The 18,543-nt window shown below is 44.6% G+C and overlaps 1 protein-coding gene across 1 annotated transcript in view; it reads right to left on the bottom strand.

Annotated features, from left to right (window-relative positions):
* Positions 1-18,543, bottom strand: part of PRKG2 (protein kinase cGMP-dependent 2) — a 76,876-nt gene that overhangs the window by 32,322 nt on the left and 26,011 nt on the right. The window contains exons 3-5 of the mRNA XM_081207045.1: positions 12,912-13,078; positions 7,424-7,537; positions 3,097-3,202 (exon numbers count right to left, since the gene is read on the bottom strand). Coding sequence (XP_081063171.1) covers positions 3,097-3,202; positions 7,424-7,537; positions 12,912-13,078 — 387 coding nt within the window. The remainder of the gene's footprint in view (positions 1-3,096; positions 3,203-7,423; positions 7,538-12,911; positions 13,079-18,543) is intronic.

Raw genomic sequence — 18,543 nt, 5'->3', positions numbered from 1 at the left:
CAAACCAGAGCAGCGCACGGAAATGCCGTTTACCTTCCCGCCGGAGCAGTACCTATTTATCTACTTGCACTTTGACATGCTTTTGAACTGCTAGGTTGGAAGGAGCAGGGACTGAGCAATGGGAGCTCACCACTAAGGTTAGTTACATGTTAAAAGCAAGTGTGCTTAATCTTGCCCTCTTATTTTGGAGGGACAAGCTAACATCACATGTAATTTGGCCCTGAAATTCTCTTCCCTGCAGAAGCCCACACACTCTTGAAATGCAGCCCTTCAGCTTTGAACTATATACACAAGGAGCATCACAGAAGAACACCTGACTTGACCCAAAGCTGAGACTGTCCCAGAAGGCCTGCAGACTCCATCTTGGTACTCAAGATAATCCCAAAACTATTTGGTAGTTATAAGAATGAGCTCATATATAAGTTTATATTCACTTGTGTGGATCTATGCTAATTGACTTGCTTTGGTGCTATGCTTATCTGGGGGTCCTGGAACGCTGGGCTCTTGTACGCCTTGGATGGTTGCCACTTATGCCCTGATGGTAAGCTCTGGCCAAGCTGACGTATGTTGATCTTTGTATAAGTAATGTACAGTGGTACCTTGGTTCCCAAACGGCTTAGTTGCTGAACAAATCGGCTCCCGAACGCCACAAACCCGGAAGTAAGTGTTCTGGTTTGTGAACGTTTTTTGGAAGCCAAACGTCCGACACGGCTTCCGCTTGAATGCAGGAAGCTCCTACAGCCAATCGGAAGCTGCGCCTTGGTTTTCAAATGGTTTCAGGAGTCAAATGCACCTCTGGAACAGACTAAGTTTGAGAACCAAGGTACCACTGTATACATTGGTACCTAGGGTTACATACGCTTCAGGTTACATACACTTCAGGTTACAGACTCCGCTAACCCAGAAATAGTACCTCAGGTTAAGAACTTTGCTTCAGGATGAGAACAGAAATCGGGCAGCGGCAGCGTGGCAAAAGCGGGAGGCCCCATTAGCTAAAGTGGTGCTTCAGGTTAAGAACAGTTTCAGGTTAAGAACAGACCTCCGGAACGAATTAAGTACGTAACCAGAGGTAACACTGTACACATTTGCCTGGGTGAGGGCAAGTCGCAACAAGCTCTCCCTGTTGCGGTGCCCGTGCTGTGTCTGTAAAGACAGTGAGGCTCTGCAGGCTGTGTTGTAAGTTTACACCTTTCTTTAATAAAGTACTAGAGCTGGTCATTCTGGCATTTATGACATCCTTCTTTACTATCAAACCAGTCGCTTAGGTTCTCCTTTGGGCCTATGGTTCAAAACACCAGCCCATCTGAATCAGATCTGATCATATCTGGATCAGATATGGTAGAGGATTGCTCCGTTAGCAGAGCATTAGATTCTTGATCTCAGCACCGTGGATTCGAAGCCCAGATGCCCACAGGAAGCCCCTGAGCAAAACCTGAGGGCAACAGCACTCTCCTCAACTGGTATTCTGAAGCATACAATGGAAGGAGAACATTGTCACTGCAAATAGCCACTGATAGCCTTTCTATCTCTGAATATAGAGCCACACAAGTTGTGGGCTACAAGAGAAAATCAAAATACCTGCAAGAAACCTGGCCTTCTAATACAATTTTTAAGCTGATTTTAATACTGTACCATTGTGTTATAGTAACCTGCCCTAAGGCCAGCAAGAAATTCTGTAAATAAAATTTTCTCAGTCAGCAAGGCTGCTCTCAAGACATATTGCTGTGTCTGCCTCATTGACTTTATTTACTAAATATAGATGTAATTGAAATCAGTAAATGTCCATGGCAGACTTGCAGATACTTCACCCACAATCAGTGAGGCATTAAGTGGGTACTTGATGTCAAAGCAGCTTGCAGTAAGGAATTAAATAAAAACATTCAAATCTGAATTGCTAGAGAAGTTTTACTTGGCAATCTGTTCCAAGGCTCTGCCATCTAAAAACAAGAGGATTGAATGATTGACTGATAATCTTGGATCTCTGCTTATTTTCAATAATATACAGTTAGGCTTCTTCCAGATGACCTGTTTATTGAACATTCATCCAGGTTCGTTTGCAGGGAGTTGAGACAATGTGGACTATTAAATGTAGGGTTGCCATATTTTGAAGAGTAAAAAAGAGGACACATTTGCCAACTTCTACTTTTAACTATGGATCGCTGTGACGACTCTTATTTTACATACCCATGTAAAAGAGGATGTGTCCTGGGAAAAGAGGACATATGGCAACCCTAATTTATGGAGCATTCATTCTGATTTGTTTGCAGACAATGTGTCAAAGCAAGCATTGATGCACTATCCAGTAAATTTTCCCATCATTTTCATTTTCACAAAAAGTCCAGTATTTGTGGGGAGAAGGATTTTTGTGCAAGACGTCCCAATAAACAGTAATTGTGCATTATGTGTCTGAATCCCACCCCAAAACAGCAGCAATTTAGAAGTGCTGCCAAGCTAATTTAATGTTATGAGCATAATCTTCCCCCTGAGTTCCACCCTTTTCTGCCATTGCCCCGAGGATGAATTCAGAAGCAATCACTTCTGTTTTTCATTAACCATAGCTTGCCATATCATCTGAGTACAGTGGTACCTCGGGTTACATACGCTTCAGGTTACAGACTCCGCTAACCCAGAAATAGTACCTCGGGTTAAGAACTTTGCTTCAGGATGAGAACAGAAATCATGTTCCGGAGGTGCGGCAGCAGCGGGAGGCCCCATTAGCTAAAGTAGTGCTTCAGGTTAAGAACAGTTTCAGGTTAAGAACAGACCTTCGGAATGAATTAAGTACTTAACCCGAGGTACCACTGTAGTTTAGGAAGCTGGCATTTTTTCATTGACCACAGTTAAATTTAACCACAGTTTAGGGTTCAGATGACACGCTAAACAGTGGTTAATATAAAACAGAATTGGTAGCTTCTGACTTCCTCCTCACGGCCATGGGAAGGCTGCAAGCTCAGGTCAAGATAGGGGGATTCTCCTAATGCAGTGTAGCATCATGCCTAAATGAAGTCAATGTATCTAAATTCACCAGACCCTCCCCGCTAAATGCAGCAATAATTATCTGTCTATCCTGAGAAAACAAGTGTATGTGTTGTTTACCTTCTGAGGAAGTTTTTGTATTGCTCGTGCCTTGCTTGTGCTGTCCTCCTCATTATATTCTGGAAAACCTCTCTGTCTAATGCCCATGTTTTCACGCTGGTGACAGCTTTAGGAACAACAAGAAAAGCAAAATTAAGAAGCTAAACAATTCTACAGCATACAAAAAGTCACCCAGGTACATCCAGTGCAAATCCACCGAAGTGAGCACATTGACTGAGGTTCTTTGTGAAACTGAGAATGCATTCACACTCACAGTGGGATTTTTGTATCACCTTCTCCTAGCCGAAATTGTCAGCGAGGGAAGCTGCAACCGGCGGCTTCACACCTCGCTGGTGTGATGATATGATTTTGCACAGCAACTGCTCATGTTTCACCCTGGATGATTTCTATTCCAGGACAGCTTATAAATGCTGTAAATGAATAATTGGCATTCTCAGCAGGATTTCATAGTAAAGAACTAACAATAGCCCAGAGTCTTCCAAGGGGACAGATCCAAGGTGATGCATCTCAGATTTTGCGGGACTACTAGTCTCATCACCCTTGATTGCTGAGTGAGGTTTATGGGAACTGGAGTCCAACAAAAACTGGAAGGCACCATAATAGCTACCCCTGAGTTAGAGTGCCAGGATAAGGAAAATAGTGTTCAAATGGGTGTCAGGCGTTAGAGGATCCAATCCCCACAGCAGGTTGCCAAGAACGGAGAAGACAAGGAAAGTTCTTACCAACTGCTTTTTATTCAATATTCACAGAGAAAGGCCTAGAAATGCAGCCTCTTGGGATAATGGCATTGCTCCCAGTAAAGCTCCAACCCCCTTCTCTCCTAACTTCCTCAATGCAGAGAGATCTGCATTGGCTCCCAGTACGTTTCTGAGCACAATTCAAAGTGTTGGTGCTGACCTTTAAAGCCCTAAATGGCCTCGGTCCTGTATACCTGAAGGAGCGTCTCCACCCCCATCGTTCAGCCCAGACACTGAGATCCAGCGCCGAGGGCCTTCTGGTGGTTCCCTCATTGCGAGAAGTGAGGTTACAGGGAACCAGACAGAGGGCCTTCTCGGTAGTGGCGCCCGTCCTGTGGAACGCCCTCCCTTCAGATGTGAAGGAAATAAGCAGCTATCCTATCTTTGAAAGACATCTGAAGGCAGCCCTGTTTAGGGAAGATTTTAATATTTAATGCTGTATTGTTTTTAACACTCGATTGGGAGCCGCCCAGAGTGGCCGGGGAAACTCAGCCAGATGGGCGGGGTATAAATAATAAATTATTATTAATTATCATTATATTCGTCAACAGCACCACCCCCTCTATGGTTGCTGCTTAGGGCCATCTGTCTCCAAGCCCTTTGCTCTCCTACTTTTAAGGCTCACCAGGTTCTGGGAGATGGTGGGTCTGGAATGCTTTCTTATGATAACATGTCAGCTAGCTGCTCCGGCTCTGCCCCCTCCACCTCTCCCATTATTTCCCAACTTTCCCCCTCATCTTCCTCTGACCTGTGACCTCCCTCAAACTCCAGTTGTAATTCAGAACTGTCTTCTTCTTCTCTGGAAGGGTCAGGCTGGGGAGGTGGTCTCCACCATTCCTCCTATGCCCAGTGGCCTTTGTCCATTCCCTGACCCCCAGTCTAAATTGTCACATAGGGTTGCTGTGGGGCAGAGATGGATTTAGAGCAGTATGAGCCCTGCAGCCACACCGGGTGTGCAGCCAAGATGGGCACATTCTCAAAGCCTGGTAAGTGGGTAAGAGCTTGCCCAGCTTCGGGAAGGAGGCATTAGGGCTCTGGCAGGGTCCTAGAGTCCTCCTTCCTCCTTCCCAAAGCCAGGTAAGTGCTTACCAAGCTTTGGGAAGGAGGTGGGAGGGCTCTAGGATCCTGCCAGAGCCTCATGCCTCCTTCCCAAAGCCCAGCTTAAGCTGGTGCCACAAGGGCTGGGGGTAGGGTGTCAAATGCACAGGGTGGTATATTACCATAGCTGTCAATGTTTCCCTTTTTTAAAAGTGAAACTCCCTTATTTTGAATAGGATTTCTCACAAGAAAAGGGAAAAGTTGACAGCTATGTATATTACCACAATCCACCCCTACATGGGGAAGGATGAAATAGCCCCTTGGTATTTTGCTCTGAGCTTTTCAGAGAAAGAATAAAATATAAACAAAATGACAGTCCTTCTTATTAATACTGTGGAGAATATTCCTTTCTTATATGATAATGACTCCTGCTTGCCTGGATGAAGGATAGAGAGGTGTGTGTAGAAAGTGGCCCATTGTACAAAAGTAAAATTGACACCTATTGCTCAACCCATTTTTGCCTCTGGCGTTACTCGCCATTGGAGTGTGGCCCTTGGAACATTGCCCAGAATGTAAGCTGCCCCCTAATCTCAAAAGGGCTTCTTATTCCCGCTGCAATAAGTATGCATGCTACTAAATACAAATAACCCCCCCCCCCGAAATCTTCATACTTCCCAGAAGTTAATAACATCCGAGTTGTGCTTAGGATGCTAAGGAGAAACGTTGACAAAGGCTCCTAATTAACATGCACTAAAAACTGCTCAAAACCTGACCTGGGGCTGTAACGAGCTGATAACTCAGGAGCACTTCGTAAAAAACAAACGGGAATCAAAATAGAAAGTGGTCATGGCAGATAAACTAATCTGCATGGTGCTGCCTCTTGTATGAGATTAGCAGAAATTGTTCCGTGCCGCTTTTCTGAATATGAATTGCGTCTGATGAACACGCAAAAAGATCCTCAGGGCCTGCTATTTCCCTTCAAGAATCTAACTAGGCTTCTGGAGCTAGGAGATCTGGGCCAGTGCATTGACCAACAGGCCAGAGAAGGGAACCGTTGCTACTTCAGAGCAGACAGTAGGAACCTCTTATCGGAACTCACATATCCAAGAGTGAAAATGATGCACCAATCAGATCCCTCTGTATATAACATTCCCAGGTCTTGTTTGGGAACATGTCATGGGAAACTACTGGGATGTTTTCCCACACCTATTAGATTAGCCTCTGCCTGCCTGACACATATATTTGTCTGTCTGCCTTCCCTGATTAGGGACAGAGCCAAAATTTGATTCAGTTCGATTCAGTTCTCATTTAAAGGTAAAGGTAAAGGGACCCCTGACCATTAGGTCCAGTCGTGGCCGACTCTGGGGTTGCGGTGCTCATCTCGCTTTATTGGCCGAGGGAGCCGGCGTACAGCTTCCGGGTCATGTGGCCAGCATGACTAAGCCGCTTCTGGCGAACCAGAGCAGCACATGGAAACGCCATTTACCTTCCCACCGGAGTGGTACCTGTTTATCTACTTGCACTTTGACGTGCTTTCGAACTGCTAGGTTGGCAGGAGCAGGGACCGAGCAACGGGAGCTCACCCCGTCGTGGGGATTCGAACCACCGACCTTCTGATCAGCAAGTCCTTGGCTCTGTGGTTTAACCCACAGTGCCACCCGCATCATTTAAAGGTGAACCCACCTAAATCACAGTTCCCAAAACAATGCGCGAACTGAAACACAGCCGGATTTCAAAATTTGCACTCCTCTGAATTTTGCAGAGCGGTTCTCCAGTCATATAATGCATACTAAAATGCATATGTTAATTGCATATAAATGCATATATTACTGAAAATGACATGCAAACGTGCATTATATTAGAGAAAATATTAACATTCCCTAATATTTATTAGGGAAAATACGCTTTGCACAAATTTGCATATTAGACAAAACTGCACCAAAAAAGAGGTACGCTGGGAGAAATTTGCACTAGAATGCTGATGAATTTTCAGGGGGACTTTTTAAAAAGAAAATAAATAAATTTGCAAACTGAGGTGGAAATGTGGAGGGCTGAAAAACTGAGAAATTGAAACTGACAGATTTGCCCATCTCTGGCCCTGATCTACCTTGTTTTGCCCTTTCACCCATGAACTGCTGCTCCAGTTTTGGAATTCCATTTGCTAAATCCCCTCACAACTGCTTGTTCCACCAACCTCAGCTGCCCAAGGCCTCGCAGCCATAGCTAGAGACGACCAGATAGTGTGCTTCAGAATCTCTACAGCAGGGATGGGGAACCTGGGGTCCTTCAGCTGTTGTTGGACGACAGCTAGCTGACTATTGGTCATGCTCACTGGTGCTGATGAGAGTTCAACAACATCTGGCTCCTCATCCTTGCTGTGCAGCATCAAACCCAAAGCTGCAGGTTTTGTCTCACAAGACCCCTCCATGGCCACTGTACGGCTCTTCTCTGTTTGTCTCATCATCGCCACAGTCTCTTCTATCAGGAAAGAGCAGCCTTGGGAGGCTTGCTTTTCTGCCTTTGCAAAATTTCGAGGGATTAAGTGCACACACCTTTCACCGAGGCCGTCCTTGTGCAGTTGTACAAAATGGCCAGCTCCCCAAACGCTGTCCACACAGGAATGGAAGAGAGAAGTTTGTTTTGCTGAAAGACTTCCAACCTGCCTTCTGCGGGGAGAAAAAGACAGCATCAAAAATGGTGTGCAATTTTGCTGACTAGCTACGAGGCGGGTTCCTACAGTCACTTTTATATAAAACATAGGTAAAGGTAAAGGTACCCCTGCCCGTACGGGCCAGTCTTGACAGACTCTAGGGTTGTGCGCCCATCTCACTCAAGAGGCCGGGGGCCAGCGCTGTCCGGAGACACTTCCGGGTCATGTGGCCAGCGTGACATCGCTGCTCTGGCAAGCCAGAGCCACACACGGAACGCCGTTTACCTTCCCGCTAATAAGCGGTCCCTATTTATCTACTTGCACCCGGGAGTGCTTTCAAACTGCTAGGTTGGCAGGCGCTGGGACCAAACAACAGGAGTGAACCCTGCCGCGGGGATTCGAACCGCCGACCTTTCGATTGGCAAGCCCTAGGCGCTGAGGCTTTTACCCACAGCGCCACCCGCGTCCCAGGATATAAAACATAACCGCCCCCCAAAAAACCCCAGACAGCCAGGTAATCTAATATCTTAGCTAGTACTTCAGTGTTAGTGTGAACTATCCCTAGCAGTTTAGAACTGGGAACTTAGAATAAATCTCAACGGATTTTTAAGCCTACAGCTTAAAACCCCTACATGAGTTTTACACCCAGTTTTCAATATATACGGCAAGATAAATTACAACCTCTCCATGAAGATTCTGCTCTGGGCAATTTCTCTTACACCTTTTTTATATATATTCGATGAAAAATGGATTTTATTAGAGTTAACAATATTTTACCGCCTTCTGCATCCGAAACTTTATTCCTCATTTCAGCTAACGGCAAGTTTTCATGTGCAGGTGATCTCTGAACATGGCTGTATGTTTCTTTGCTGCAATTGTTTCCTTCGAGGCTAAAAAGTCGAATATATCACAAGCACACTGTCCACAAAGTAGCTATTTTGCTAAACATTAAACAATGGTTCTAATATTGGAGGAGCCAGTGGAAATTAGAGGCGAATCTTTTTTTAGGAGGAAAGGACAGCTTTGCTCTTAACGCCATGTTCAGGGGAGCTATTTCCTGCCTAGTATTGATTTCACTGGTTTAATTAGGAGTAACTCGATTCAGCTATCGACTCAGTGAGAACTATGGCAGTGTTAATTGCACCAAAGGTCAAACCAAATGTGACGCCAGCAACCATGTTTATGTAAGCACACATCTTGGCAAAATGGGTCTGCCTGCATGCCTCATTGTGAATGTCAAAGTGGGGTACAGTGGTGCCCCGCAAGACGAATGCCTCGCAAGACGGAAAACCCGCTAGACGAAAGGGTTTTCCGTTTTGGAGGTGCTTCGCAAAATGAATTTCCTATGGGCTTGCTTCGCAAGACGAAAATGTCTTGCGAGTTCCTGCGGGGTTTTTTTCCTTTCCCCCCCTTTTCCCCAAGCCGCTAAGCTGCTTAACAGCTGATCCGCTAAGCTGCTAAGCCGCTAAGCCGCTTATCAGCTGATCCGCTAAGCCGCTTAACAGCTGATCCGCTAAGCCGCTAAACAGCTGATCCGCTAAGCTGCTAAACCGCTTATCAGCTGATCCGCTAAGCCCGCTAAGCCGCTAATAGCGCTAATCCGCTAAGACGCTAATGGACTTGCTTCGCAAGACGAAAAAACCGCAAGACGAAGAGACTCGCGGAACGGATTCTTTTCGTCTTGCGAGGCACCACTGTATAGGGGTGAGGGAGCTGAATCTGCCCCACAGTCTCACCCCAGACATTTGCCTTGCAGTGCAGCTTAGTTGCCATATTGCAAAAAGAGGAGCCCTGCAGGATTAGCCATTGATATGCCCCAATGGCAGAGTGGTGCATGCTCTAGTTATCTCTCGCTTGGACTACCGCAAGTGATCTTCGTGGGGCTACCTTTGAAGGTGACCCTAAACTACAAGTAATCCAGAATGCGGCAGCTAGACTGGGGACTGGGAGAGGCCACTGAGACCACATAACACTGGTCTTGAAAGACCTACATTGGCTCCCAGTACATTTCCGAGCACAATTAAAAGTGTTGGTGCTGATCTTAAAGCCCTAAACAGCCTCAGCCCAGTATACCTGAAGGAGCATCTCCACGCCCATCATTCAGCCTAGACACTGATGTCCAGCTCCGAGGGCCTTCTGGCACTTCCCTCACTGTGAGATGTGAGGTTACAGGGAACCAGGCAGAAGGCCTTCTTGGTAGTGGCAGCCAACCTGTGGAACGCCCTCCCATCAGATGTCAAGGAAATAAACAACTATCTGACTTTTAGAAAACATCTGAAGGCAGCTCTGTTTAGGGAAGTTTTTAATGTTTGATGTTTGATTGCTTTATTATTAATAATAATATTCAGTTGGGAGCTGCCCAGAGTGGCTGAGGAAACCCAGGGTATAAATGGGCAGGGTATAAATTATTATTATTATTATTATTATTATTATTATTATTATTATTATTATTATTATTATTTAGAAGCTCACAAGCAGGCTATGAGCACAACAATGGATTGGGGTGTTGGGAAAATCTGAGCTATGGCTTCTCAGAAGTAAGTGCCACTGAATTCAATGGGGCATACTTTCAAGTTACGTTGGGTTGTACATGACTAAAGTGACAGTCACAACATACAATTAAAGTACTACAGCTGTAGTTTATTAAGGGTGCTGAGCGTTGTTAGGAGACCCCTGTTCCCCTCCCAGAGCTACAATTTCATGGAATCATAGAGCTGTAGAGTTGAAAGTTATCCTGAGGGTCATCCTAGCCCAATCCCTTGCAATACAGGAATCTCAACTAAAGCATCCATGACAGATGACCATCCAACCTCTGCTTGAAAACCTTCAAGGAGTCCATTCCACTGTCAAACAGCTCATACAGTCAGAAAGTTTTTTCTGATGTTTAGTCTGAGTCTTCTTTCTTGCAATTTTCCGGGGTGGGGTTTAAGAATCAAATCCCCTTCACAGAGAACTCTGGGAACCAAGAGGGGAACAGGGGTTTCCTTACAACCCTCAGCAACCTTAAACCACAGCTCCCAGAATTCTCTGGGGAAAGCCAGGGCTGTTCAAATTGCTACTGTAGTGCTCCGAATGCATGGTGTGAATGTGGCCAAAGACAGGTGAATGTGATTAAGCAATTACTCCAGTGTGGTGTAGTGGTTAGGAGTGGTAGTCTCGTAATCTGGGGAACCGGGTTCGTGTCCCCGCTCCTCCACATGCAGCTGCTGGGTGACCTTGGGCCAGTCACACTTCTCTGAAGTCTCTCAGCCTCACTCACCTCACAGAGTGTTTGTTGTGGGGTAGGAAGGGAAAGGAGAATGTTAGCCACTTTGGGACTCCTTCAGGTAGTGATAAAGCGGGATATCAAATCCAAACTACTCTTCTTCTTCTTCTTCAATGTTGGTGCTGCTGTCCTATTTAGTTTAGCTTCCAGGAATGCAGCTTAAGAGAGGCGTTTCAATGCACAAGAAACGTAGGGTTGTAGACAACTTAGTTTTACTCAGAAGAGGTTCATTGAGATGAATGGAACTATGCTAGCAATGGCCACTAATTTTGATTGGTTTACTCTGAGTATGCTGATTCAGCCCATATGTATCAAGCAGCAGTGAAGGTGCACCAAGACAGCTCTATATTTCAGTAATATTTTGGCTGCTTGAGGCATTGGAACCCTTGACATTAGCTAGACTATCCGGTGTCGCCTTGCAAAGAGTGTCCAAACCAGACGACAAAGGGGTGGCAAGCGGCTTGTGGAAAAGGCTAGATGGATTTAGCGGTCAGGTAGTGGGAGAAATAAAAAGGGAAAGCTGTATCCATAATTCTTGTGAGCATTTCTGGGATGGGGAAAGGTGGGATATCCAGCTGGCCATTTATAAACAGATAATAATAATGACAGCCTAGGGCTGCTGTGATGGATGGATGAGGTAGGAAGGCACTTAAAGCACAACACACATTATTACAAGCATCACATTGCTCCTCTTGTGGTCATAAATAATAGTTGATGTGCCTAGAAACATCGCTGGCCACAGTAGCTAATGGAACTTCTGGGTTCAGACACAGCGTGCAGTTTGCATGGACAAAAGGATTGCCCTGTTTTAAACTATCGAGAAGATGGATGCTGGAAGCCCTATCTTCCACCTGGGCTGCCATCTTAGAATCACAGAATTGTAGAGTAATGTGAGATGAATAAACAGCCAGCAATAAAAGATAATGGGAGAGGGTTTACCCCAGAAAATTATTTGTCAAAATTACAAATACCCAAATACAGACGGTCATTTACCCTCGCTAGATTCAACGTACTGCCTTATTGCAGGGCAGATTCGAGGGTAAACCATACGTGGACTGAGTCTGCCCCTGTGGCTTGATGGAGGTAAAAACTGTCTCTCGTGTCTTGTTATGCTGCCATTTCTACGGGGATATACGCTGGGTATTTATCACTCCTGTTATACAAAAATGTCCAACGGGTCCGAACTTCAATGTCTAAAACTCCTGGTAGAGGACAAGGATCTAGAGATCACGCTTGTTGTTGTTTAGTCATTTAGTCGTGTCCGACTCTTCATGTCCCCATGGACCAGAACCACTCCAGGCACTCCTGTCTTCCACTGCCTCCCGCAGTTTGGTCAGACTCATGTTTGTAGCTTCGAGAACACTGTCCAACCATCTCGTCCTCTGTCGTCCCCTTCTCCTTGTGCCCTCCATCTTTCCCAACATCAGGGTCTTTTCCAAGGAGTCTTCTCTTCTCATGAGGTGGCCAAAGTATTGGAGCCTCAGCTTCACAATCTGTCCTTCCAGTGAGCACTCAGGGCTGACTTCCTTAAGGATGGATACGTTTCATCTTCTTGCAGTCCATGGGACTCTCAAGAGTCTCCTCCAGCACCATAATTCAAAAGATCACACTAAGGGTGGCCAAATTCTGTGCGACTGCCAAAAAACCTAGGGAACAAGCTGTACTACCAAAATGATTAAGGTTTTAAATGACAATTTTAGGTTATATTTTAGTGATCAAGATTTAATATATATTTTTAACTGCCGCTATATCTGAATTGTCTCTGTAATACCCAATTGCGACTCAATGTATTCCTGTTGTGTTTTATGATATTGTAAGTGAGCTGGAACTGGTCTGTGACCGTAATAATAAAATTCAGAATTGTAGAATTGGAGGGGGCCACAAGGATCATCTAGTTCAACCCCTGAAATGCAGGAATCTTCTGCCCCACATGGGGCTTGGACCCACAACCCTGAGATTAAGAGTTTAACCATATCTACTCAGAAGCAAGTCCTCCTGAATTCAACAGGACTCACTCCCAGGTAAGCGGGGCTAGGATTGCAGCATGGCAAGTTCATTCCAGGTCTAAGCAGCAAAATTCCCAGTGCTAGCCATTTAAATATGCAACTTAATGTGGTTTACTAACCTGCCAGTACAAATATATGGTTGCCAGGCTCTCCTTGTTTGATTATGTAGCTCCCTTGCTGGTATGTTCTCCCATACATACATTCCACCATATCTCTGATCTGCTGCGGGTCCAGCCTCTTCAGAAATTGGTTTCTACTCAGGGCATCTGTGATGAGCTTTTTCTCACTTATATTCAGTAAACCAGAGAGAGGAGAGGAGAGAGAGAGAGAAAGAAAGAAAGGCAAAAGTCACGTTCATTTGCAGCATATAAATGGATTGCATTATGCACAACTTATTCGCCCCATCATGGTATTCACAGTCCAGTGCCCATGAAAGTAGTTTACATTTTTTCTCTGCAACCTAAAACATTCAGCACATAGGAAGTTGTTGCTTTAAGCATTTGTCCATCTGGCCTAGCGCTGCCTCAGCTAGGGATGGGAGGATCTGTAGATTTCAATTCTCTTATGTTTCTCTATTTCCCCGTTTTAAATTCAGTCCTCCACATTTTTGCAACAATTTGCAGAGTGCTGTTGTTGTTTTTAAATCCTCAGGAATATTCTTCAGTATTTCAGTGCGATTTTCTCCTGCTAAACACAATTCTGCCCACAGTTTTGACTAGCGTGCATGTTTTTTTTGCAAGCAGCTTCTCCTAATACAATGCATTTTTTGTTAGGCGTTTCACAAACATGTGCATTTTGACACACACATTCCCCTAACATATGCATTTCTGTAAACACTGATTGATTGGAGAACTGCATCACAGTATTTAGAAAAGTGTGAGTTTTGGAGGATGGCTATGTTTTGGTTTTCATGCTGTTTCAGGAAGTGCAGCTCTGATACATTCTGGTTTAAATGAGACCTGAATTGAATTCTGTCCCAACTGCCCTGCCCTGTATCTCTACTGGCAGCAGATCTCCAAGGTCTCAGGCTGAAGCCTGTCACATCACTTGCTGCCTGATCCTTCAAACAGGGTATGCCAGGGACTCAGCTCGCCAATGTGGGCTGGAGAATTTGTTGTGCCATTTGTTGCAGCCGAATCCTTTCCCAAAAATACTTACAGCATGGAAGCATACACAAACACAAACAAACGCACACACAGAGAGATTACATTTTATTTTATTTTTTGGTACGAGACTGGCTCCATTACTATCAAATAATGGAGGTGTATAAACAGGACAGGAAAATTGGCTTCCAGGTGGAGAAATCAAAACTAGAAACAGAACTGTTAGAATCCAATGCTAAGAATCTGTCAAAAATGTATAACTTGTTGCTGAAATGGAATACACAAGATGAAACAGTTAAATCAGCTATGATTAAGTGGGCACAGGACATTGGTCATAACATTATGTTTGCTGACTCGCGAGGGGCGAAGGAAAGGAGAATGAGGCCGGGGGAAGGCTGGCGCTGCAGCAAAATGCTGCTGAACACGCCCCCACCGTGGCCCCCAGTTGGATGGCCACCGAGGGGGCGTGAGCGCCAGCCAGGTGAGTGGGCAGCAGGGGGCCACGCCCCCTGCTAGCCGGAGCTCGAGCCCCGACCACAACCCCTCCCCTCCCCTACGGGGAGGAGAGTCTTTTGCTGACTGGGAACAGTTGTGGACGGCATATTAAATTCACGGCATGTAATGCCTTAAAGGAAAATATTATGAAAATGATCTATAGGTGGTACATGACCCCAGTCAAGCTAGCAAAAATCTACCATTTGCCTGATAATAAGTGTTGGAAATGTAAAGAAACTGAAGGTACTTTTTAACACCTTTGGTGGACGTGCCCGAAGATTAAGGCTTTCTGGGAAATGATATATAATGAAATGAAAAAGGTACTTAAATGTACTTTCCCTAAGAAACCAGAGGCCTTTCTCTTCGGCATTGTCAGCCAATTGGTGCCAAAGAAAGACAGAACTTTTTTTATGTATGCTACAACAGCAGCAAGAATACTCATCGCAAAGTATTGGAAGACACAAGATCTACCCACTCTGGAAGAATGGCAGATGAAGGTGATAGACTACATGGGACTGGCTGAAATGACTGGCAGAATCCGAGACCAGGGGAAAGAGACGGCGGATGAAGACTGGAAGAAATTTAAAATTTATCTTAAGAAACATTGTAAAATTAATGAATGCTAAAATGTTGAGGTTTTAGAAAAAAGGGGATTACAGCTGTAAAAGATTAAGTAAAAGAAAAGAATAAGGGAAAATTTGATAAAACCAAGGGGGAGGATTTGCTGAAACAAATTTGGAAATTGGGATGCAGAAAGGGGAGGTATGGGGAAGTCGGTGAAGTAAGGTTTAAGAAAAAAGGATTTGAAATTATACATGTTTGTTTATGTGTTTGTTTGTTTGTATTGTGTAATGTTTGTGTTTATAAAAATTGTGAAAAACCAATAAAAATTTTATAAAAAAAAAGAGAGATTGCATTTTTTGTTGGCTCCATGATGAGATTCAGAAGATTGAATCATATGATGAATAAGTAAGAACAGGACTGTTGTTGTAATTTATCAAATGTGAAATCTGACTGAAGTTGCATGCAATGGAACTCAATGTAGCGCTAAGAAGATTGTTCCATCAGTGCTGTTGGTGTAATGTGAACAATGGGTTGAAGTACACAGTGCTTGGTCTCATGTCTTGAAGAGCACATCCCCCCATGCTTGGATGTTCTGCGATAAGGGTGCCAGGTGCACTGGGTTACCATAGCAACACCAGCGAGGTCATGCTGAGTTTTTCCATTAGTTCAGGAAATATGCCTACAATTAGAAATAGGCATAATAGTCTCTAGGGCACTGCTTTCATTATGTCCTGGTGCATGTCTTGTCCATGCCCTGTCCTGTTCACTGTCGACATCTGACTCTGAATCTGTGAGTGTCGGGGGACGAGTCTGTGGGTTTTACACAGCAACGTAAGCTAGCATGGTGACAGTGTTAGTGAATCTCTCTTGAAAGAAAAGAGCGCAAAATATGGTCTGAAGCTCAACATAAAAAACCCCCGAAGATCGTGGCCACTGGTCCCATCACCTCCTGGCAAATAGAAGGGGAAGAAATGGAGGCAGTGAGAGATTTTACTTTATTGGGCTCCATGATCACTGCAGATGGTGACAGCAGTCACGAAATTAAAAGACGCCTGCTTCTTGGGAGGAAAGCAATGACAAAACTAGACAGCATCTTAAAAAGCAGAGACATCACCTTGCCGACAAAGGTCCGTGTAGTTAAAGCTATGGTTTTCCCAGTAGTGATGTATGGAAGTGAGAGATGGACCATAAAGAAGGCTGATCGCCGAAGAATTGATGCTTTTGAATTATGGTAGTGGAGGAGACTCTTGAGAGTCCCATGGACTGAAAGAAGATCAAACCTATCCATTCTTAAGGAAATCAGCCCTGAGTGCTCACTGGAAGGACAGATCCTGAAGCTGAGGCTCCAATACTTTGGCCACCTCATGAGAAGAGAAGACTCCCTAGAAAACCGCCTGATGTTGGGAAAGATGGAGGGCACAAGGAGAAGGGGACGACAGAGGACGAGATGGTTGGACAGTGTTCTCGAAGCTACCAGCATGAGTTTGACCAAACTGCGGGAGGCAGTGGAAGACAGGAGTCCTGGTGTGCTCTGGTCCATGGGGTCACGAAGAGTCGAACACAACTAAACAACTAAACAACAACAATTGTACATGTGTATTTTTCCTTCAAAGACCAGAAGAACTGCATACAGTAGACAGTAGTGTTTAGCTTTGTCTTGCACTTGGAGACAATAAACAGTTTGTGGGAAAGGAGTTTTCCCCTTAACTTTGGAAGAAGTTATTCTGCTGGGAGCTAAAAATCTCTGAAGACTCTGCTGGCTGGAGGAGTTTCTGGAAGGAGGTGTACAAGATGCCATCCAACCATCTTAGGGACTCAAGTCTGGATTTATGTAGGGTTTGTTACGGAAAAGGAGCAATGCGGCAACGAGCTGCAGCTGGCTGGAATGCAAAACAGGGTGTTGATGTTTGGGACTGTACCGTGGGAACAAAGGGGCAGTCTATTCACTGTGCTGAGCACCGGATGTTAGCTCAGAGTGTCATCTGACCTGTACTGGAAGTACAGGGGTGGAGTTTATATCTCTCTGCTGTTGGAGTCTGATGAGAGCAGACGCGTTTCTCTGTACTGCTGCAAAGACAGAAATAAAGACATGTAAATACATTTCTGTCTGTCTCTTTTGTTGATTTAAAGCAGAGTCTCGTGCCCAGCGGAAGGATGAGGAGTACGTGCTGCATACTCTATATTGCTTTTATTTACAGTTCACAGCTGGTATATTACAGAAAAACATCTTGCCTCTGCCGGAGCAGAAAATGCATCCTCTCTCCTCAACAGCTTGGAGAGAATCACACAGTGAAAAACAGGAAACCAGTGTACGTCACATCCAGTCTCCCTTTCCCGTGAGAAACTCCAACAGTACAGACTGTGGAATGTAAACACCTGTCTCGTGACAAGCCCTTTCGCTGCACAGTGAAGGAAAGCAGAAACCAACATCCTCCCCCTTTCTGTGAACATCACTGGGCAGCGTGTTCGTACAATATCAGTACAAACCCAACTTCTGCACATAGGTACAGTGTTGATCCCTTGATATAATCTTGGACAATACATCAGCAGGAATTTCATTACCTGGCATATAGGACACCGTTACGAGTCCCTTCTGAATACATTCCTTAGCATGCTGCAACTTTAATTGCAAGTGCTTCGTGCTTTGCTTACAACCTTCAGACTTCAGCAAAGCCAAACATGCTTTGTTGTCCTGGTAAACCTGGATTGGACATTTGACAGGAATTTTCATATCTTTGCACAATTGTACTAACCATTCACAATCCTTAAGTGAATAAGTTCAGCTTCACAAGTACTTAAGCTAACTGTTGTTTGCTTCTTGCATGACCAATCAAACAGACCCTGATTGTACATGTAGCAAACTCCAGACGTACTTTTCCTGTCTGTAGTGTCACTTCCAAAACTTGCATCTGCAAATATCTCAAGACCACCAGACTTCTGATTGTTAAATCTCAGTCTGTAATGCATAGTGCCTTTCAAATACCGCGCTATGCGTTTCAGAGTTTTCCAATCCTTGACACTAGGATTGTTGACTTGTCTGCTTAGCAAATTACAGCTAACAGTAATGTCTGGTCTTGAACATCTGGCAATGAAGTTTAGCTTGCCTAGCACACTTCTGTACAGCGTAGTGTCAGAAAATGCTTCTTCAGTGTCATCTACCTGATAACCTGTTGTCATCGGTGTGTCTACAGGGTTAGCATCCATCAGGTTTAGTTTGCTTAACACATCAGCAATTTTCCGTGACTGGTGTACTAGAATGTTACCATCTTGATCTTTCTCTATTTCCAGAGATAGGTAGTTGTTTACCTCACCAAGATCTTTCATGTCAAAGTGCTCTTTCAGTTGAGCTAGGGCGTTATTGTACATTGCGATATCTTTCCAAAAGAATAACAAATCATCAACATAAAACAAACAGTACAGTTTCTTTTGCCCCTCCTCTTTGACAAATACACATGGATCAGCTTTCCCTTGCTGAAAACCTAGAGAAAACAATACTTCAGTGAGTTTTGTGTGCCAACACCGTGCACTTTGTTTGAGACCATAAAGGGATTTCTTCAGAGCACAAACAAATCCCTGTTTTACCTGTACG

This window comes from Podarcis bocagei (genome assembly GCF_964188305.1).
Source record: "Podarcis bocagei genome assembly, chromosome: 9".
Classification (NCBI taxonomy): domain Eukaryota; kingdom Metazoa; phylum Chordata; class Lepidosauria; order Squamata; family Lacertidae; genus Podarcis; species Podarcis bocagei.
This window is presented reverse-complemented; position numbering and strand designations above follow the sequence as displayed.